The sequence below is a fragment of the Phaethon aethereus genome (genome assembly GCF_964289735.1).
Source record: "Phaethon aethereus genome assembly, chromosome: 2".
In the NCBI taxonomy this organism is placed as follows: domain Eukaryota; kingdom Metazoa; phylum Chordata; class Aves; order Phaethontiformes; family Phaethontidae; genus Phaethon; species Phaethon aethereus.
In genome coordinates this window covers 68,977,795-69,001,255 of record NC_138582.1, presented here as the reverse complement: position 1 = coordinate 69,001,255, position 23,461 = coordinate 68,977,795, and the positions used below count along the sequence as shown (strand labels likewise).

At 40.4% G+C, this 23,461-nt stretch overlaps 2 protein-coding genes across 2 annotated transcripts in view; one reads left to right on the top strand and one right to left on the bottom strand.

The window, feature by feature from the left end:
• TEX10 (testis expressed 10) overlaps positions 1-13,093 on the top strand; it is a gene marked incomplete at its 3' end in the record, with an annotated part of 62,236 nt that extends 49,143 nt beyond the window's left edge. Inside the window, exons 11-14 of the mRNA XM_081996838.1 lie at positions 8,163-8,243; positions 10,354-10,535; positions 11,562-11,772; positions 12,980-13,093. Coding sequence (XP_081852964.1) covers positions 8,163-8,243; positions 10,354-10,535; positions 11,562-11,772; positions 12,980-13,093 — 588 coding nt within the window. The remainder of the gene's footprint in view (positions 1-8,162; positions 8,244-10,353; positions 10,536-11,561; positions 11,773-12,979) is intronic.
• A 1,165-nt stretch (positions 13,094-14,258) lies between these two features.
• Positions 14,259-23,461, bottom strand: part of INVS (inversin) — a gene marked incomplete at its 3' end in the record, with an annotated part of 95,457 nt that continues 86,254 nt past the window's right edge. Inside the window, exons 14-16 of the mRNA XM_082014739.1 lie at positions 18,211-18,443; positions 17,134-17,214; positions 14,259-14,374 (exon numbers count right to left, since the gene is read on the bottom strand). Of these exons, the coding sequence (XP_081870865.1) occupies positions 14,259-14,374; positions 17,134-17,214; positions 18,211-18,443 (430 nt within the window). The remainder of the gene's footprint in view (positions 14,375-17,133; positions 17,215-18,210; positions 18,444-23,461) is intronic.

Sequence of the window (23,461 nt, the reverse complement as noted above, 5' to 3'; positions counted from 1 at the left end):
TTGAGAAATAAAAGGTGGTGTTGCAGCACTGTAGCTTAACATCAAGCAGACATTAATACACTTCAAAAATCCACTAAATATTTAAAATGTAGATTTGGAGTTGAAGTTGCTGTAGGATTTCAATTTTTCTTTATTGAGATTTCCAGGTTGGAGTTACATTGGGGAGAAAAGCAGCTGAGGGTAAATAGTATCCCTTCTGAACTAGAAAGATGCTATAATTTTTACTCCTTTTAAGGAGGATTAAAAAATTCTGTATAAGCCTGTTAGTGTTTTGTGAAACTGTATCATATCCAAGTTAAATGTTCAGAAATGAAAATAATGGTTTTTTTCTTGAAAGTAATGCAAACTCCAAAGAAACAAAAGAAAAATTATATAAATAAATGTAACGCCTCCTAAAATTAATGAAGATCTTTTTCAAAGATCTCTTCCATAATTTTACAATTTAAAACTTAAAAAAAACCCCAAAACCAAACACACCAAAAAAGAGAAACAAACAAAAAACCAAAAAACCCCACAAAAATCCACCCAAACCCAACCCAAAAAACCCCAATAAAACCCAAATACCAATACACAAACTCCCCAAAAAACTGAATCTGAGCTTCAGGCCAGTGCTCCGTTGTACCTGCATCATATAGTTCGAGTCCTTTTGTTTGGGGAAGGGGCAGGCAGGTGAATTTGGAGACTTGTGCATCAGATGTTCTTTGACAGTCCTGCACATGCGTGTGGTGATATAGCTGTGAGGAAGGTGCAGGGCTGTGAAAGAAGAGTTTATTATGGCTGCAAAAGGATGAAACAAAAGCTCTTTGGCTAGAAAAGCTGTTTCGTGCTGTCCTTTCTTTGAATATTGTTAGCAAGATGGCTCTGAGAAGAGAACCAGACCTATTCCATTTTTCAGGAATGGTTTTGTCTGCTCCTGGATAGCACATTAGCTGTTGAGCATAAAATCTAGTTTTGCTGACAAAAGAATAATATTTTTAGAAATGCCTGTCACTTAGGGAGACAGTGGCATTGTCTCTAGCCCATAGTTCTCTGCCTCCTGGCACCAGATCTTGCTGGTACCCAGCTTTAAAGACATGATCAAATTGTTGCGCTGGAGGTGAACAGTGGTGGTTGCCATTCATGTATTTGTGTCCAGTGGCAAATAAAGATAACGTCACTTGATTTAGTTGATTCTTAATGTAGGTTTAACATCAGACTGCATGCCACAGCCAAGGAGTCTGCAGATAGGCAATCACTGCAGTTCAATAGATGCAAGATGAGCTTGTATGCTGCATCCTGTTATCCTGTTTCTGAGCCAGCAGTTGGACACTCACTGTCTTTCGTAATCCTTCTAGGTCTATGGAAACATGTACTCTATCAAGATGCAGGACAGAATACGTGTTCTTAAGCATTTGTAATTGTTAAACAAGTTTCTGTATTCCTGCTTTGGTACCCTGAATGTAAAATTAGCCCCGTAGTGTTTTTTTCTTTGTTTTTCCCCCCCTCCTGTTGGCCACCTACGTAATGTTTTCCTGCAGACTCTGTTCCTTCTTTTTGGCTTTTTCTTTTTTTTAACCTAGGCTTTGTTTTGTTTTATTGTGATTGTGTGTGGGTTTCATGTGGGGTTTGTGTTGTTTTTTTGTTTTTTTTCTGGAGTCACTGAATCAGGAATACCTTTCACATCCGCCCCTATGAGCTTAGCCAAGGCAGATGAACAAAGATCTCTTGTTGTACACAGCTTTCTCAACAACTCAGGGCACTGTTAATATTGCCCTGTCAAATCAATTTATTTCAGAAAGAGAAGCAGCACCTGTCAAGGGAGTACACTGTCTGATAAGCTAGGGTGCTTCGGGGGAAGCTGGCCAAGCTTCAGACGACAAGCTTCATTGCCTGCCCCATCACCTGAAAACTTCTCATTTTCTACGCTCTGCAGTAACATGTTATACTGGATAGAGTCCCGCTTGAAACAGTCATTTCACAAGGACTTGGGAATTGACTGCAGAACAGCCTGTTACATTTTAGTTACCCATGTTTGAGGTGGATGTTGATGTGAATTGAAAAATATATTTTAAAGTTCATGTTAGGATATAGTGTCTGTGTGCCATGTGTCAACTTACTTTTTTAACAAAATCACTTCTCTTGGAGTCTGAACTGTCTGTTCAGAGTCAGATAAAATACTTGATCCATTATCTTTCCTGCTTGCTTAGTTCCATTCTGTGCTCATGCTTGTGCATGTCTTCAGAGGAAGGTGAGTATTTTTCTTTGAAAAGAGTACTTTGCAGCATGATTAAGCTTGAAATAATATGCAGATTCTCCCTGGAGAGTTACTGATAAAACACTTCCCTTGAGGCTTTTTGAGTCAGGATTCCATCGTGTTATGGGAAGCATTTAGTGATTTAGGGAGTGGGAACAGTTAAATAATGAACAAAACATAAGTCTTGGTTCATCATTTGTGCGTATTCCTGTTGCTGTGAGGGCTCAGGCTGAGACTGGGCTTCCTTGGGTCACTCCAACTCTGCCTTTTGGAGTTTAGAGCATCTTACAGATAAGCAATATTAAACTGATGGATTCCTTTGATTATATGTTAAAGCTATGAAAAGCTTGTTTCAGACTGGATTAAGAGTCTGCTAGGTTAGCTGTCAGTAGCAAAAATGCTTTTAACTCATCCAGTTAAAGACTAGAGTAAAATACTCCGTGGTGTCAGGATCACCAAAAAGCCCAGGGAGTGCTCCTGGGCTGCCTTCCTGGCTTTTTTTTTTTTTTCTTCCCATTTTAGCTGGCTACTGTTGGAGTACGTCTTCAGTATGGCAGGCAAGGAAGCCTGTGTAAAAACAATTTCCTGAAGCACTAGTAGGGAACTTGCTGTTGTAGTTGTGTTGCTCACAAGTATAATGGGTAGTTGGGCTTGTCTGATCAATAAGGTTTGGTTTGAAAAACCGCCAATGGATTATGGAACCTGTAGTGTTTGCTGCATAATGCTAACAGATAAGCCCCTATTTAAGAGAATGCTTTTCTTTGGCTTAATTTAGTCAAGTGGACATTCAAACAAAATTCAAACGGGGGGAAAAAACCCAAAATCTCTAAACCGAAACCAAACCTGTTATAAAATATGTCTCAAACATATAGCCCCTCCACGCCGGCCATGATCAGAAATGCTCGTTCTCTGTCCATTCACTATAGTAATACTCTGATGCAAAGCTATTCTGGCTTTGGTCCAAAACCAATCTCTGATTGCGCCAAAAATGTGATAAATGCTAATCAAATGTAAAATAATGAATCAGCTTGTGACATTTTATTATGGAAATTAAACATCATGCAAACCCTTGCCTAAGGAAAATAAATTGTCAGGAAAAATACTAATTTTCATGTGATAATTAAATTTTCTTTGCTTTTCATTTCCATGTCTAATAATGTTTCAGTTTCACTTTTTATAACAGGCGTTTGTTATGAAAGCCATTTCAAGTAGGGTTTAATTTATGGAACTGAAAAGGATTGCCACTCCCACTTAATCATAGGAAAATAGAACTGCATTTAGGGAATGGTTGTGCTATTTTGAGGGTCAGAAAGTTCTAAAAGGTTGAAAAACTAACTTCCCAATGCACTTTACCACAACTGTTCTAAGCAAGTGTGCTCCTCTTCAGTGGTATGATGCCCGTTTTCCTTGCCAATTCTGGAAGAGTTGGTGAATTGTACCTGTTCTGAAGTGCTCCCACAGCTTGTCATCTCAGGGAGAACCTCAGTGGGCTGGTAGTCCTATTCAAGGGACATAGTCCTAAGGGTGAAATATTAAGAATGGTTTTATTAATAATGGAACCTTAGTTTTCTGGGTGGGCCTGGTGGATTTGCATAAAGGGTCTTTAATTTGTTGACCTCTTGTGCATATGTCTTGAATTAAAAGGGGTGTCTCTAGCGTACTGTGCCTAGTGTGATGTGCTCACAAGCATATGGTGTACCTCATTTTTAAACTTCCTGAGCTGTCTTAGAACAGCGTCTCCTGTGTTTCCCCTTTCAAAATCATCCTTCCTAATTGCCTTTTCATCTCGATTCCCAGCCAGCAATGATCATTGTTGTTTTTTGTAACTGCTTGGTTATATTTCCTCTGCAGTGTTTTTCACCTCTTTGTTGTATTTGTGACAATAATAACCCTTCTTGCATATAGCTTTGCCAGCCTAGGTGGATTTAAGTTCTTTCTGTTGACACCTGTAAGACAGGTTCTCTATGCTTTGTGCAATTTTTCTATGCCCATTCAGTTTGAATTTACCTTTCTTGAAAACGAGTGACTCCTGTTTTGCACAGTATGTCAGAAATAGTCCAAGTAGGGTCTTACAGTGAACAGACAATCAGTACTCCGATCACTGCTGTTGTGAAATACCAGGGATAATATCTTAAAAGAACTAAGGGGTGTTCCTCTATAATGTGCCATGGCCAACGAGCCAGCTGAAGTGCCTCTACACCAATGCATGCAGCATGGGCAACAAACAGGAGGAGCTGGAATCCACCATGCTGCTAGGAAGCTATGGCCTAGTTGCCATTACTGAACCTCAGTGGGACGAATCCCATGACTGGAGTGCAGTTATCGATACCAAGCCACTATCCATAACATTTGAAAAGTCCTGGCAGTCAGATGAAGTCCCTGGAGACTGGAAAAAGGGAAACATTGCACCCATTTTTAAAAAGGGAAGCAAGGAGGACCCTGGGAACTACTGACCCATCAGCTTCACCTCTGTGCCTGGGAAGATAATGAACAGATCCTCCTAGAAACTATGGCAAGGCACATGGAGGACAGCCAGCATGGCTTCACCAAGGGCAAGTCCCGCCTGACCAACCTAGTGGCCTTCTGTGATGGAGTGACTGCATCAGTGGACAAGGGAGGAGCTACCGATGTCGTCTGTCTGGACTTCTGTAAGGCTTTTGACACAGTCCCCCACAACATCCTTCGCTCTAAATTGGAGAGAGATGGATTTGATGGATGGACTGTTGGGTGGATGAAGAATTAGTTGGATGGTCGCACCCAAAGGGTAGTGGTCAAGGGCTCAATGTCCAGATGGAGATTTGTGATGAGAGGTGTCCCTCAGGCAGTATTGTCCCCCAGTTTGTATTGGGACCAGTACTGTTTAATATCTTCATCAAAGACACAGACAGTGGGATCAAGTGCACCCTCAGCAAGTTTGCAGACACCACCAAGCTGAGTGGTGCGGTAGATACGCCTGAGGGATGGGATGCCATCCAGAGGGACCTGCACAAGCTTGAGGCATGGGCCAAGGTGAACTTCATGAGGTTCAAATAAGGCCAAGTGCAGGGTCCTGCACCTGGGTCAGGGCAACCCCTGGTATTGGTACAGGCTGGGGGATGAAGGGATGGAGAGCAGCCCTGCCGAGAAGGACTTGGGGGTACTGGTGGATGAAAAGCTGGACATGAGCCGGCAATGTGCGCTCACAGCCCAGAAGGCCAACCATATCCTGGGCTGCATCTAAAGCAGCAAGGCCAGCAGGTCAAGGGAGGGGATTCTGCCCCTCTGTGCTGCTCTGGTGAGACCCCAGCTGGAGTCCTGTGTCTAGCTCTGGAGCCCTCAGCACAGGAAAGACCTGTTAGAGCAGAGGAGGGTCACCAAAATGATCAGAGGGATGGAACACACTGAGGGTGGTGAAACACTGGCACAGGTTGCCCAGAGAGGTGGTAGATGCCCCATCCCTGGAAACCTTTAAGGTCAGGTTGGACGGGGCTCTGAGCAACCTGGTCTAGTTGAAGATGTCCCTGCTCACTGCAGGGAGGTTGGACTAGATGCCCGTAAAGGTCCCTTCCAAACCAAACCATTCTAAGATTGTGATTATTTTTCCTGAAGTGACATTTGCCTGTTTCATGGTTGTATCATGACCACCCTGTGGTCAGTTATGCATAGAATTTTCTCCTTGCTTCCAACTGTTAAAACTCCTGGTTGCACGCAGAAGTTTTTATTAGTCTCCAAGCGCATGACCCATGACTTTTTTTTTCACTGAACTTTTTCCTGTATCTGTTGCTTATCAAACCTATGTGATCTTTTCTATAGGTTAGTCCCATCCTCCTGTCTTGTCAGGGTTTCTCAACTTCGCGCTGTCAGTCGACAGATTTCATCAGTGTAGCTTTACCTTTTGTGTAAGTGTTACTCATTAAAATACTAGGTCAGGCTGGCATCAAGAGTTTGTCCTTGACATGACAGTCCCCAGTAGTGACCTTTGTCTCAGCTTGACTTTATTCCTTGACACTGCTAAGATGCAGATGATTTGAGTGCATTTCTTCAGAATATTACAGACTACTTAATACTTTATCACTTTCAAATTGCAGTGTACAGAAGTACTACCGTATCTAGGATGGAGTACACAGTTTTAATAATATTATTTCATTATTAAATAAATTTATAGCATCAAAAACAAGGGTATTCAGTGCAAGAGTATCTATAAAATCGTCTTTTAAATAGTCCTACTAGTCAAACAAAATACTTGCACAACTATACCTGTAATACTGATTAACATGGGCAATGTCCCGACAGCCTGACAGTATTATGTTCTGTCAAGCAGATATATTAAGGATCTCCTGAATTTGGCCAGCTTAAGCAGGACTAAAAGCATGTCTGGCATGTAACTTTGGAAAAACTGAGCGCACTTTTATACCACCACAAATGATACTGCTTGGCCATTTCTGATTAAACCACCGCTGGCATCCACATTACTTAGGATTGAGTTTTCATACCACAGGACCTTGAGCTAACAGTTTTTTCTAGCCTTTCCTTTCCTTGGAATCTCTCTTCAGCTGGAAATATTGTGGGCTATTTTTTTTAACATAATATGGGTGATTTTTTTTCTGTTTGGTCATTATATCTTGCTTAGGTGTCCTGACCTGCCCTCATTCAACGTAAGCCTCAAAACTAGGACACTATCACAGACTTTAATCCCTCAACTCAGATCATTCTGTGAAAGTTTTCTTTAGCTCTTTCTGCAGTCAGGAAGGTATCTTAAAGGAACGGTTTTTGCTTAGTCGAGCTATTTGTGAAACTTGTAAAATTCTTCCCTCCTTCAAATGTCTGATTGTGCTCTTCTCTTTCTGATTCCCTTAAGCACAAACAGCAGATCTCATTCCTCATTTATTGGTTTCTCCACCTTCCTTGTCCTTAGCAGGACATCACAGTTGCTAATGTCTAATAACGCGCTCATGCGGCGCACCTTGCTTTCTGGAGGCTTCAGCTGACGCTCTGGTGGGGTAAGCAGCGATTGTGAACAGAGGGAGTTCATCCAGGCTCTCTGACTAGTTTGCAAATTATTGGAATAGATGGGAAGGAAAAGAGGAACAGAGAAAGCCATCTGCTGAGGACTGTACTACAGCTTACTAGCAGATCTGCTAGAGCCCTGTTTTTTTAATCCTATCCAGGAGCCATATAGCATTTTGCGTGGTCTTGGTCAACTCTCCTCCCCCTCCGCCCCCTTTTCTCCCACTCCTGCATCCCCCCAACCTGGCCATTCTCACCCATATGTTTTTTACTAAAAAATGAAGATCTGAGTCTTTTTAAAAAAAAAACAAAACAAAACCCCAACAACAACAAACGAAAAAAACCTCTTTCCATCATGCTTCTGGGCAGCTAATGCAGTTTGCTAGTGCCTGATTATGTAAGCACCACCAAGTTTTTGGTAGTTCATAAAGCCAGATTTCCCTTTGTAGTATTACATTTTGTGTCATCTTTGAACTTGACATTTTTGGTAGCATAGAGGAAAATTAAGTTGGAAATGGATCTTTGTTATTTTCTTCTTTGTCATACTATTTTGCTGTCCTGTTTCACTGTGATTCCTCTGCTGCTTAAGTTATTTGTGGAGTTGTCGTCTGAAATTCTTCAGCTCCGAGAAAAGGCATGTGAAGGCTCAGTGTGGCACTGTAGCTGGGTAGAATATTTTTGGCCTTTTACTTCTATAGGTAAAATGAAGAAAGCCACTACCAAAAAAACTAATGGTGTAGGCTGTCATCTGTTTAAACTCTGAGTGATTTATGTTGACAGTGTTACTCTTATACACTGTACAGAATCGATACTTTGAGACAAAGCTGCTATGTGTCCTCATAGGTACTTTGTATTTAAGTCTGACAGCAAAATGTGACTACACAGTGAATGATTGCAGGTTGCATTTACAGTACTTAAAGATAACTTTGTTTTATTAAAACAGATGATCTGTCACAGCTTGTCCACTATACCTTCACAAAGTCAGTGTTTTGACATTCTCCAGACTGGCATCTGTAAATATCTGGTAAGTACCATTTTGTCTTCTAGGTTACCTTTCCTGTGGTAAGTTTTGTAACAGTCTCATTACACTCAAATCCATTTATTCCATATATTTCATGTATAATTTCAGCATTTGCAGAAGTTTTCAACAAGATGAGTGGAGTTTTAAAAAAATCTGTAACTGTTGATATCCAAACTTGCATGGATTTTTTAAATTGTTGTTCTGATTTGTTTTTAAGCTGGGACAGGTGAAAATGAAAGGCTTCTTGTTTTGCTTTGCTTTTCAAAAGAGCAACTAGCAGTTTTAGGTGAGTTTTACAGTCTGTTGTCTTCTAATCCTGAACACTCCCTGAGCTGAGGATGGGGGTGGCAAAGCCAGAGCTGGGTAACAGAATTGTAAGGGACAGAATTTGCAGCTGCCCTCTGAGAGAGAGGGAGGACCTGTCTGTCAAGATGGTTCTGCATTCTGACAAGTATCTGCAGTTCCCTGTATGAAGCCCTACTGAAAAATTATTAGACTAAAGCTTCCATAGGCAGTGGCTTACCTGTAACTGTAGTCTGGGTTTTTGGGGGTGGGTGTTGACTTAAATCACAACTTTTAAATCAGCTTATGTGCTATACTACACTGTCCCTTTGAGACCAAACAGTTAAGTTGATTTTTATAGTTGATTAGACTGCTGCCCAAGATCTCGAACTGGGTGATGACACCTGACAGGGAAGAAAGGCACTGTGTAGGCAAGATCCTACAAGGGAGCTTATTTGAGCAGTCTCGTCTACTGGATTTGTATAAATGGAAATGTCTGTGTTCACATCATCTTCTAGACTGGCTGACTGGCACATTTCATCAGCAGCGCTGGCTAATTCGATCTTCAGGATGTTTCTTTATATGCAGGCATCCATCTAGCTCACTGACATTATTTCCTATTTGTGGTTGTTTAGGAACGTCGTTATTAGTTTTTATTATTTAGTGTCTCAGTGTCCTGTAGTATTCAGCAGGGTCTTGGTGACAGTTGCAGTCCATCTTCTGTCATGCAGAAACACCATCCTTCTCCTGCACAGCTGGCTGGCGCAGGGTCAGCTTGGGACAGTGATCTGTGCTTGTGGCCTTGAAATACACCTGGTGTCTTATACTGGAAGTATCTAGAAGTTTGAACCCATCGTTGTTCTTTATGTTGTACCTCTCATGAGTAACCATACCAATGAAACACACTCCACTTGTGCTTTATTGATCTTTTTCTAAACATTTCTAAAAAAAACCCAGCTGACCTTGTTAAGTGAACCAACTGCCTCTGTCAGCTTAAAACTATGTACTTGCAGGTGAGCAAATAAGGCTACTCAAAAACTGTTTAAACTCGTTTTTTTAGAAGATAAATGGTGCTACATTAGCAATGCACGAATTTGTTTTTACAGCTTTACAAGACCAAAATGTAGGATAGTTACTCAATAGCACTTCAAAATTTTAAGTGCTTTCTAATTCACTGCTGCTACTAAAAAATATTTTTTTTCTAAATTACTTATCATGCCTATAAAATCCTTACTCAAGATAATGTTCTAACAACAGAAGAGTATCACCCCAGCTGTGGGCCCACCATATGTTTCATTAGCTTTAATTTAACTCAGCTCATAATGCTCTCATTCCTGTTGAGCCTGTTGGATTTCTAAGGAGACTCACCCTGATGATGATCCAGTAGAAGCTTTTCTTTCTGGAGAGTAAATCAGAGTTTCCATCTGCCTCAGTGACTGCTCGCTGCTGTTTCAAGACACGGAAAGGCTGCTCTGTCCCATGATATATGTTTAAAAGGGAAGACCTATTCTGCCCAAAAGATTGTTTGTGCCTGTACCGTCTTTCAAAGCAAGGCTCAAAGCAGTGGGGCTCTTTTAAGTATGTTTGAGATGAATGTTTATTTAATTAAAAGGGTTGGAACGAAGATGCTGGTTTAACCTTCTGTTGGTATGGGTGGCAATTTTTTATGAAAATAGGGATTTGAAAAAATGCAGTAGTGTGTAGAACTGAACGGAAACTAAGTAATATATGTCATGATACGAAAGAGACTCATTCAGCTCTAGACATGCCTGTATACCAGCAAAAAAACTCGTGTATGAAGTGATTAACTTTTTTTTTGGTTTTAACACAGGTTGGATTGGTTGTAATACCTGATAGCACAGCTGGATCTGTTCTATGTGCCATAAATAAGCTCTTGGATCAAGCCTGCATCCTAAGTGAAAACCTGCACAAGTTCTTAGCCTCTTGTTGTTACAGCCTTCTGTACTTTCTGCTAACTTTAGACAAAGAGGATGCAGAACATGTACAGAAAAGGTAATGCTACTTTTCCTACCATGTTAATTGTCTCTGCTTTTATACCCACAAGTATTTAGAGATGTAAAATGAAAGTTACACATTCCCCCACACACATTCCCCCAATTTATTTTGCTGTCTCTTGCTTACTTCAAAACAGTAATTGGATTTAAGAAAAACAGCTGCAAAGTTAGCTAGTATTATTTAAAAGAGTAACTGAAAAAGGTTTCATCTTAAATTGTTCTAGTTAGATGTCAGAGCCATCCTGACTTGAGAAAGGTGGATATTTACACCTTAATCTTTCGCTTTAGCCTTTAGTTTCATTAGATACACTAAAAAGCAACATGCAAAGGATTTGGCTTTCTAAGCTTGTACTCTTAACTGACTTGGTATTTCAGCTTTAACAAAACTTCTCAGGCATCATTTTATAGACTGCAAGTCCATTTGATTTAAAAAAACAAAAGCTACAGATACCAGATTTAAATAAGTTTGTTTACCTGTACAACAGAAATGTCTTTAAACAGTTTAAACTTAAGATTTTTCCTCTAACTGATCTACATATGGGAAAGTTGTTCAAAGCTTACTTAAAATTCAAGATGTGTTTTTTTTGAAACCAGAGTCCTCCTTCACTTACTGTATTGAACGACATGCGTATCACGCAATTCCATTACGTATCAAATGATTCCATTGTTTGATTTCTTATGAGCCTTAAATAAAGATTCAGGTGTACCTGAGCAATGACTGAAACAAAAACCTCTTCCCAGCTGCATCAAGCAGAAATTACACTGTGTAAGAGCTTCAGCAACAGTTGTAGCTGCAGGGCGGGACCTTAAATTTTTTCCGGTGCTGTACATAATTTCAGGATATTTTCAAGTTTAGCATTTTCTGGTACAAATTTTGTGCTTCAGCACTAATTATGGTGAAGGCAGTTGGCAGGACTGAATTCGGAGGCATGTTTCCTTGTACAGCTGTGAGGCTAGTTTGCACCAGCATACTTGAAATACGTGTCCCTGATCATTTCAATTTTTGTTCTCTTCTTCCTCTCAGGGATATGCTGTGGGGATCATGTATTTCTGCATTAGCACTCCTGCCACGATTACTGAGACTGATGCTGCAAAGTCTGCAAGTGAGCAGGATCTGTCGGGAAGAACTGCCTGTTGTTGCTCAGTTGCTTCGCTTACTGATGCAACATGGCCAGCTCAGGAGCCATATGATCACAAATGAATTTCTGGTGCAACAGATTATCAAGGACATCATGGTATGAAACTTCTTGTTGTCTCCCACAGATTACAAGGGTACACAAGGTTTAAAAATTATTGCAAACACGGAAGAACAAATGTTTAGGAAAACACAAGTTATGATAGTCTTTTATTTGTCTTGGAAGTCTAGGCTGTGTGGAAGGCTGCGCTCCTGTGGCCATTGCACAAATGAGACCATTCTGAAGTTTGGCTTGCACCCAGTCCAGCGTCCCTGGACAACAGTTCGCTTCCTAACAAAACGTACTGGAAGTGGATTACCTATACAGCCTGAGCTGGCCCAAAATAAGAAACTAGTGTTTTCTTTTTATTGGAGCAGGGGTATACAGGTGTACGAAGATGTTGTTAAATCAGACACCCTCTCAAATATGCATGGTGCAAAATACATTCTCTTTCAAATATTCTTTCAAAACCAGTGCTTCTATTTATGTATCTACATTGCAGTGGTTTTGAGACTATTAGTTGCTTTTCAGAAAAAAAAATCTGAAACTGCCTCTGCACAAAGCTTTTGCTAGTTTTGAACGCCGGGAGTTTGTATGTCCCGCAGGTTTGAGTAAGCAAGCCACACGTATCCATTAGTAGCTTTTAAAAGGCCCGTTGCCAGAAACTAACCTCAGTGGTGGTTAAAGCAAATGTAAGAAAGTATGGTGCAAGTTCTCTAACAGAGAATGAGGTGGTTGGTTTCCTTTGCTGTTGAATATGCCTCAGCCAGTTCTTGTGATGTGCTGCTGCGGGTGGGTTGTGTTTCTTCTTGTTGGGGTTTTCTTTAACCACTTACGAATGCTGTGGGGAGTGAATTACTGGACCGTGGGCTATGTTGGTGTGTTGGTAGCAGCTCTCCTGTAGACTGGGGTATTGAGCTCTCCTGCTTTAGTAGAACCATGCTCATTTGCATTTTAATCAACTATAAATTGCAGAATTGGAAAGTAAGCCAGCCACTATAATTGAGAGTAAGGAAATCATATCTGGCATAATTGACACACTTCATAATGTAACACAGACTTAGTGTACCAAGTAGTAACACTTTATGATTTTGGCTTTAGCAGACGTATGGTGTTGAAATGTGTAAACGAGAAGAATAATGTCACTGTGTGCAGGTGGACAAGCCCATCTTGTACCTTTAACAGCACACCTGATTAACTGTAAAAGCAAAGCTTTGCAAGTGCTGTTGGTGAAACTGAGTTTTACCTTTTTTCCCCTTGTTTCTAGACACTGAAGAGTGGTGAAGTTCAAGAGCAGTGGCTAACGGACCTCCATTACTGTTTCAACATCTACCTTGCCTCTCACCCCCAGGGACCTGGCCCTATAAACACGGTATATTAAAGAGGTGGAACTGCATTTATTGTAAAGCATTTACTTCTATTTAGTTTTGAATGGAAGATGTTGGAACAAAGCTTGTCGATTTTTTTGTAAGTGAAACAGAATAAAAATTTTACAAAGAACTGCATACCTCTATTGCCTTTCTTTTCAAGCACGTGGGTATTACTGGAAGTTGTTTTAGTAGATGTGATGACCACAGTGAGGGGTGTTAAAGAAAATCCGTCTCTTTGAAGCTTAAGTACTTGCAGAGAAACAGACTTATACATTGTTTCCAAGCAGCATATTAATTGCAAAAAACAGAATTATGTAATACCCACTGGAAGAAAAAATAGAAAGCAATATACTTTGAAACTAGAGTAACATTTTTTTATTTTTGCTGAGTTCATATTTTTAAATATTTTGTGCAAGGTAAATACTGTATGCTGGCAGCTCCAAAGCTATTATAAGAACAAGTTTTCTTCTAGAATAGGTTCCATCTTTTCTTGCTTTCTGTAGAAACTCTTTTTGTGCATGTATAAAAGTAGTTATTAATATGGAAAAAAATGGTGATAATATCAAAGGGTATAAAATACACCCCTAAAAATTTCCATAGGCTGTGGAAAGCAATGTATTTACTTGAGTGTTTTTTGTCAACATCTTTACTTTTCCTTCTAAATCCCTAGCTAGCTAAGAAACAATTGTTTCTTTAGTACAGAAGAGGAGCATGAAGGCTGTTCTTCTGTTCTGGTTTAGATTTCAAAATACATTTAATAAATTTGAAGTGAAATTGAACAGCAGTCTTTCAGTACTGTTACGTCTTTAGTACTGTTTCTCTCTCCTTTGAAACTGCATTTGATGAACACATTCAAAATTCCTACTTTTGACAATGGAAAACTTCCAGAGCCCCTGCAACTCTTGTAATGCTGGGCCTAGTGCTTCATTTTCTGTTTCCAAATGCAATTCAGATTTCATCCTGTCAATAAATAAACTAACAGTTGCATTTAAAAACTAATTTGTACACAAAATAAAATGAGTCCAACTCCTAAGGAGTCTGCTTGGCATGTAATGCTGACATAATACAAAATTGAAAATGTGTTCAAGTTTAGATATGTTGTAGATGACTTGTACAGTATGAAAGGTAACAGTTGTACCAGAATGTGCTTTTTAAATTCCAACCATTCCGTTTTGTTTAGTGCTTGAGTCTTGTATTTTTTCCTTTTGCAGCAGTGGTTGTTCTCATGTTGTATGAAAATTGCTTTGATTTTCCCATGTTCTCCAACAAATTAACACACTGTAGGTTGTTTACTGTAAAAGAACAAAATGGTGTTGATGAGTAACTGTAGTGGATAAAAAGAAGCGTACGCTACACTGTGTTCTAGATTTCATAAACAATGAATCTAGCAGGAGAAGAACATGCCTTTTTCCTGACATCTCACTGTTGATTAGCTGTAAATAGAGTCTGGTTTCTGCAGCAGCCGGTACAGTTTACGTAGAATGCTACTGCATGTGTTTAATGCAGCCTCCATTAATGGAGCCTAACTGGAGATTTACCGTCATAAAGGAATGATGGTTTCCAGGCTGACGCGTTCAGTCACTAACACAATGCCCTTGGGTCCTTTCTAGAAGAGAGGGGAAACTAGTCCAGGGCTAAAGCAGGTACTCTGAATTATTAGGAAGCAAAAAGTGAATGTCAACTGACTGCTCTCTTGTCAATGTTTTTATTTCCTGTAATGTGCTACAGTAATATGTGTGTGTTCCTTTCCCAGTTTTGCAGATATTGCATGCAAACATTTTGGTGCTTTATCCCAGTCTAGCCAGAGTCATCCCAAGGGCAAATCTGAACACTTCATTGAGGGGGTGAACCCAGAACACCTCAAGGATGTCTTTCTAATGCCAAGAATTGCAAAGCCTCCTCCTTTACCACTTCGTAAACACTCTTCAATGTTCACAGTGAAATAAAACTGGGCTTATCTGTCTGGCCTGCTGCAGAGAGCCTCTTTAAATGCCTCTTACTAAATTGACAAAAGGCATCTATTTAATAAAAATTTATTAAAAAAGGAGTAACTTTCAGTCTCTAAAATGTAACAATCAAAGGCCCTATTTGCCAGACTATTTTGGAGCACCCACCCACTGTCTGTATAGCCCATGGCAGACTCCTTTTCTACCTGTCACCCTCTACCTGCCCGTTACTCGTATGTTTCCTTTCAATACCTTCTGTGTGTCCCCACTCCAAAGCGTCTGGTCTGCTTATGCCACCGAGTTAACGGAGTTTGGTGTCAGTCCCTGCTACAGGTTTGTCACTGGATGCTTTTTCCACTAGCTCTATGAACACCAAAACTAGGGCTGACAGTCAGTCTTCACCTTCCCAGATGTGCCTTCTGCACAAGAAGACTTGAACTGAACAGTCCATTCTGACCTACTCCAGGCACCTACGTCAGAAATGGAGTATCTGGCATTAGCCACTGACAGCTCTGAACTTTTCCAACAAATGTAATGTTGTCATGCACAAAGGCAGGCAGATGATAAACATGTTATTGTCTGTAAGTAAGGGCTAAAGTTCCCTGAGCTCCTCTTAGGTGAATAAAAGTAGGTAGTGTTCTAAAGGAACTGGGCAGAGTTCCTATCACTATCCTATTCGTCACCAAGTTATGAAAGCAAAGGACAATCAAACCTCAAAAGAAAGCCTTTTTATTTCAGAAAACAAGGACATCCATTGTCCTGAACAGTTAAACGAAAAGAAGCATTATTTGCTAAAGCTCTTTTAAAATTTAGATTCATATCTGCATGAAGAGGTGGCAATTGGACACCTGTCTGGTCATGCCTCTTAATTAAAAAGAGTTTTCAAGCAGTGGAAGAAAAAAGCCTCTGTCGAGGCAGAAACTCACAGACAATTCTAACTAACTCAAGGATAGGTCCACTGTCATCTTTCCTTTTGACTTCAGAGTTTTGTTAAACTAGTTGGAAAATGTATTTTACTTCCCTTTGCAAATTACCTGAACTACAGTCTCCTTCAACCGTTTGCTTTGTGGCTATCTAGCTGTGGCCTGCCTCTGAACGACATGCGATACAACCATGAAGAGCAAATGTCCAATGAGGCACTAAATCTTCACGTGGTGAAGTGCTAACTGAGTAAATGCATAATACACTTGAAAAAGCCTTAAAAATGGCATTTAGTAAAGAAGAAGTAGGAGAGGTGACCACATTTACGCTGTCAAATAATGCCACATGCATAAAAGTTCCAGCCCTTAATGACTTCGATAATACTTTCAGAATCTGTGTTCTTCGAGGATATTCTATGTGACGTGGCGTAGCCCCGTCTCTCTGCCTGCACGGCTTGACAGTCCTGATCGTGCCACCCCTACTGCCCCAACACCAGTTCCATACATAAAACTGCAGTTACAAACAGAACTCAGGCTTTCCCAAGGAAGACCTGGTAATGACTACATGGCTTCTGAGTTCTTAAGCAGCAAATAAATGCATGATTTCATCAGAGCCTTAAAACTTACTGCAAGTAAAATTCTGTGAAATAATTGAGGCTCTGTGCACCACGCCGGAGCTCCACGATGCCATTTTAGAAGAAAGGGCAGAGATCACATGAGTAACTTTGAATTTTCAAGTTTTTGTCTATGCACTGAACCATGTACTTCTAACAAACAGGTGTGTAAATCCTGGGCATATGTAGCCATCCACTCTCCTTACTTCTATAGGACTAGTAAATATTTGTGCTGCTGAACCAAAGTATGAACATCTGTAAGCAATATTAACCACAGGTGAATGTTACCTGGCTTATCACTGTACAAGTCCATTACATTAAGGTCTTTCCTACTAACAGCCCAATAAAAATAGGTTATCATATAAATGATTCAACGTAAGGATAAAAGTGCAGTGCTCAAGTAAGTCCAAAAGCAGCAAAAGAAAGAGCATGCAATCACAACAGGTTGGTAGTAGCTACATGTTTTGATATGAGATCCCAGCTCCTGAGCAGATTTTTTTTTCTTTTTAAGATGCAACCAATCTCACATGTATGTAAACGTTAAAGCGTTGATAAAATGTACGTGTCCTACCTGAGACCAGCTGCACATCAGAAAGTTTCAGCTTAGAAGGAGGCCGTGTTGCCTGGTACACTTTGCCTTCCTGAGAACGTCCTTTAACAAACAACATCAACAGCTCTTTGTTTATTCATATAAAGATGTGGTTAGGTACAGCTATAAACTATTTAAGTAGGCTACAGCATTATTTTATCCTAAAAATTATTCTCATTTATGATGAGGAAACACGCATGAGACATTCTATATGACAGAAAATTGTGACAACCACAACTGAACTTCAACTAAAGTTAAAATACATCTTGCAGTTGCTATAAAAAAGCAGTAAAATAAAATCATTAGCTTTATTTATTTATTTTATCATTTTTGGCTATCATCTAAACTACAGGGCCATGACAGAAATGACTTACCACCTGGCAAAGTACATATAGTTAGCACATCCTTACTCCATCAGTGATCCACACTGTAAAGGAACTCAAGGTTTAAAAGCAATGCTTTTCCTCTACCCTTTCTTCAGGATGCATTCCTTTGCACCGTGCGCACTCGGGCATAGCGCAAAGCAGTGCAGTGTTACGATAAAAGATGATCTTGCTCTTCCAGTAAAGACCAGCTGTCTTCAAATAAGGAATTACTAACATGGAACAAGATCATATTCTTCACATGGAAATATTTAAACAACAATACAAGACCAAAAAAGTTTAAAACAATGCTTAAAAAAATTAAACCATGATCCAGCTAGCCACTGTGCATCGACACAGCCAGCCAGCCCCAGTTTAACTGCTCTATTCTCTTTCCACATTGATCTATGTGAGCAGCTCTGGCAGCAGAATTAGCTGGTTGCTCAAAAACTGTGCTGGAATAATGCCATGTACTGATTCAAAGAGCTTTAGGAGCAGCCATTTTAAATCACAGAGGTATTTTTATTTAAAAACCTGAAACAGAAATACAGTTACTCGGAACACCTGAGATTCAGACTAATCTTTAGAAATAGTTGAAATCCCTAACAATTCGGTAAGAAGTGTATAGAAAAATACACTTTGTTATAAAATTAAAAGCGCTGCTATTTAAAATGAAGTACAGTGAGGACAAAATTACCATATATCTGCTTAAGGATGGACTGCTTGCTGGTTTTTATGGCTGAGCTGGTTTTGTTTATAGATTTCAGATTTTTACATGAAGGAACTGATTTCAGAGGGCCATGGTTCAGCTGTTTCTTCCAAGCAACCCGTATGAAGAAGGCAGCTGTCTCTTGTCTCCATTTGTCTTCATCTTCTTTGCACTGCCGCTTAGCACTAAGAAGCTGAAACAACTCCTGTCTTAGCTGGTAACTAGAGAGCAGAAAAGAGAAGAGCACTTCTTTTAGGTGACCTGTTTTAACTTCGGTGCTTTCCATGCATCAGTTCACATGGTGGATTACATGAGTAACTGGGAAAACAGAACTCCCACTGATGTGCTAAGCCATTTGGATAAGAAATGTTTGCTCAGAAGAAAAAAGTAGGAGCTGGGTTCAATTCTGGATGCATCCATTATTTCACACAGTTAATAAAGATCTGACATTACAGGACTGCAACATCAGCTTATCATCTGCTTTATAATATCTAGAAAATCTGGAGAAGACAAAATCTGCAAATATTTATGATGTAACAGTGTAATCAGTACTTTTTTCTCATTTTCACTATATTCACAGCTTCGTAAGACCAAATTTTCTCGTGCGCCTTACCACCTTGTATTCTCAGTCAATCAGTGCAAGAGATGAGCCAAATCTACCTCTTACGGGTTCAACTGCACACTTCCTCTACACACAGCTCCATCCCTCCTCTGAAGATGCTCCCCCACCTTGCCTTCAGCAACCTGTTCTTGCTTTTTCCCCCTTCCCTTCATGTCTCCGGACCCAACCTTGCCACGGCTGCTTTGATCTTACACACAGTCACAGCCCTGTTCCAAGTGGCAACGGTAGCTTATCTGTCCTTCTTCCCGCTCCAGTGGCTAATGGCACCAGCAACAAGGAGTTGTTTGGTGTTATTTTTTTTTTTTTCTTGAATCAGACAGAAGTATCCAGTCGGATATTGGCATTTCACACTCACAAGTCAATTAACTGGCCTAGCAATTACTCTGAGTCTTCCCAGTACAAACCTGTCACAAATGAACATTGAGTAACACTTGTAAAATATTAATTATAAGTGCTTGGTAATGGGCCAAAACAAATTGATCATCATCCCCTCCGGCATTCAAAAAGGCTTCTACTGGATGCTCTGGTAAAGGGAATGAGGAAGGAGGGAGAAAGAGGTGATTTTGTTCAGTTGCTCCATCTGCAGTAAGTTCTAAATTTAAACAAAAGACAACACAACCAGATACAAATTGTTTAAATATATGTTAAAAGCCAATGAACTATATAATTCAAACAAAACAGCAGCCGTATACAGAAAATGAACACATAAAAGCACAACAGAATGCCAAAGGGGGATGATATGCTCAGTTACAGCCCTAATAATTTTAAACTTTCAATAAGCTTAGTAAATTACCTCTGTGAAATTTGCTGGGTAAGACAAACGTATTTAATCTTAATTAAGTGGTGCTTCAGAATTCAGGCATGTCCTGTTACACTGCTTGTTAAAGTACGTAACAAATGTGGGGAGCAGCTGTGCCTCACCAAAAAATGCCCGTAGTGCCTGCAAGTTGCAAAGCTCTGTATGAATTCAGAACAGGAGCATTATTAAGAGGCAGAAGAAAAAAATGATGCAGTTTTGTTAAATAACACACCACTTCACTTACTTAGAACTTTTTAACCGGGTAAGAGAGGAAGAGAAAGTGAAGGGGGGGCTACAAGTACAGTGACTTGCTAACATAGCTTGAGCTAAGGGTGGGTTATATGAATACCGCTGCAGGAAAAACAATTGGGGAACTGTTTTATACTTGAGCAGAAAAGAATACTAAGCTATTCTCTTGGAATTCGGTAATTACTGCCAGAAGCCTTTGCCGATACGTGAAATGACCCATTCACAGGCACTCCACCTTTGCACCCAGCTGTGATTTCATGATTGCAGAGAACTTCTGGTGGTTTTCAGCAAGGACAGAACAACTGCGAGGCTCTGACACTGAGAAGATGTAGGCAGTTCTCTTTAGAGCCATATGCACTTTTTTTTTTAATTCAGCTCTCCCACAACAGATCATTCTGATCCTAGTGAGAAAAAAGAATGGGACCAAGTTTGATGCTCTATGAATCTGATGTGGTGCCTTAACAAAATACCCAATGCTTAGTCAACAAAACTACTGCACATAAATAATCATGGAATATATGTGCAGAATGACAAAGCTGGCAAATGGTATTCAGATTCACTGTTACAGAAGTTCTAATCTTAAAAAAACTACTGCTGGTCAAAGTATGCAAAGGGCAATAATATATATAAGAAATAATCACTTGACTCCAGCAGGAGAGTAACAGTGACAGCAACCAGCTCATTTCCAACTTCTGTCGACTCACTGTGGACCCTGGAGAATGGCACAGGCCCCAGTGTCCCCACGAGAGAGCAAGCCAGACACAGGATTTGTAAGCTTCAACGAGCAGGATAAGCGATTAACCTTTGGCAGGGCACACACCTTAAAATACACTTTTGGGGACTGCATTTGTAAAGTTTGTGGACTGTGGGAATTGAAACATTTTCTTGAGAAAGGCAAGTTTAATGTACTTAAGTAGACCAGTACCACTGTGTTGCAGCTCACAAGAACTCTCAGTAAACATTCAGGAAGTAAATCATGACTATAAAATTTGCAGACTGAGACAAATGTATTTAACCCTAATTCAGAGAAATGCCAGAACTCAAGCATCTACTTCTACATGTTTCTAATGTAGAAGTATACATTAACGATGTATAATTCTATTGCTGGCTGCAAGTACATGCTGTTTACCAGTGCAAGCCTGGACCCAAAACACAAACACAGGACTGAGTGGGACCCACAGGCACACAGTAGGTATCTGCTAAGAACTATAATTCGGTGTACAGTGGATGGAAAATTAAGTATTTCAGAGACAGTGTCAGAATAACCGACATATTAGCACATACAGCTGCCTAGCGTGAGCTAGCTGGAAACGCTAGCCATGACTTCTTGGCAGGCAGGTGCCACCATCTGACTTGGGATCCACATCCTAAAATACCCACACCACCTCTTTTTTTGAGTTATAGATGAACTCTTCTTTTTAAAAATGAACATCATTGCTGTGGTAATAGCATAGAAGTCGGGAGGAGGAAATCTGGCCCAATTTCACAGCTCTCATCACCCATGTGAGTTGCAAAACACTCAGACAGCAAAGCTCACCTGCAGCCTGGAGCATGAGCAGAAAAGGCGGCAGAACTGGTGGGCCTGGGAGAGAGGGCGCAGGAGGGAAGCATGGCGCTTCCCTACAGTGTAGTGCCCTCACCTCAGCATCGCTGCCCAATGAACTGTTCGTGTTCTGCAGCAAAACATTCATTGAAATAAATGCATTGCTGCAAACTTTATGCACTCCATCAAAGCTCTAGCGACAGTAAACTGTCTGCAGACGTAACGAAATGACAGTGGAGGAACTGCCAAACTAATCTCTCCTGCAGTCTTGCAGAATTTCTGATCCTTGTTAATGTTCTATAAAATACGAGTTTTGCAAACAGAACAAATATGTTTATTTTTCTTCGCTAATTCTTTAAATAACAAATGTCATTTAAACAATCTTTAACCCCCAACAATTTCCAAAGTGCTGTAAGTATGTGCATGCACTTCTTGCTGAGGTAGCAGACCACCACTGTTTCAGCAGGTGGACAGTTTAGAAAGATCCATCCAAAATCTTTAGTCAAAACTGTAAATGGAATGCAATACCATAGGTAAGCTAGCTTGACACAAGGCTTTAGATCCCAACTCTTGTGAGGAAATCTGCACAATCACTCACTACACATCTTTACTCTTTGACTGAAAGCTATGGCTTGCGCCTACTCCTCTGGAAGGATTTTAATTTGATGTTAAGTGAAAACAGCATAGCCTTGAGAAGCAAGTGTCACTTATGAATATACTTTCCGAACCTACTCCTGACTTAACTTAGCTTTTGGTATATAAAAGGGTCTGAACACATAAGACAAGAAGTCGAGATCTAAATTTGAAAAGAAGGCCAAGGAGGACATTGCCAGCACTGAGCTGCTTACATAGCATTTGGAAAAATTTGGGAAGGCAGGCGATATTCATTCAGCCTCCAGCAAGCAGCAGAGAGCGCTGATGGGTGAAGTGGTGGATCACTGGGAGAACAAGTGGCTGATCTGCTTTGCAGTCCAGCATGAGTATCAGGAATATGGCATAGAATCAAAGAACCACAGAATGGTCTGGGTTGGAAGGGACCTTCAAAGATCATCTAGTCCAACTCCCCCTGCCATAAGCAGGGACACCTTCCACTAGATCAGGTTGCTCAGAGCCCCATCCAACCTGACCTTGAACATTCCAGGTAGGGGGCATCTACCACCTCTCTGGGCAACCCATGCCAGTGTCTTGCTATCCTTATTATAAAAAATTTCCTCTTTATGTCAATCTCAGCCTACTCTCTTTCAATTTAAAACTGTTGCCCTTTGTCCTCTCTCTACAGGCCTTAGTAAAAAGTCTCTCTCAGTCTTTCCCCTAAGCCCCCTTTATATATTGCAAGGCCACAGTAAGGTCTCCCTGGAACTGAACAATGCCAACTCTCTCGGCCTTTCTTCATAGGAGAGGTGTTCCCAGCCCTCTGACCACTTTCATGGCCCTCCTTTGGACTCAGTCCATGTCCTTCTTGTACTGGGAACTCCAGAGCTGGATGCATAAATAGCAAATGGAGAGCAAAGATGATAGAAATACAGAAATAGGTGATATTGTACAAAAAAGTCAGCATTTTCACCAAAAAAAGAGGCTCCAAAATGAATTAAAAATACCGTGTTCCAAAATTTTAACTTTTCACTGGAATAGGAATATACATTAAAAAGCCAGTGTAACTTTTATACTCCAGCAACAGGGAAGAGATAACCTGGAATATTACTGGACTTAAATCCAACCTCATGCTTGGAAATATTTAGACTGATCAATAAAAGAGATAGAGCAAAGTATTTGCTGAGCCAACGCTAATGATTAAATGGCCATATTTCAAGTTAGGAACAAACGGCCTGCTGGCTCAGAGCATGGGGCCACTGGTCTGGTGTCCCTTCTCTAGTAATGGGCAGTAACAGCTCTTTCTGAAAAAGACGAGATTTACTTCATAAGTTAACTGCAAAAAGCAATGGGAGACATACTGGTTCACAAAACTCCAGAAACAAGTGGCTCTTGTCTTAGCTCCCTGGTGTTTTGTACAACAGGGAACACTGGT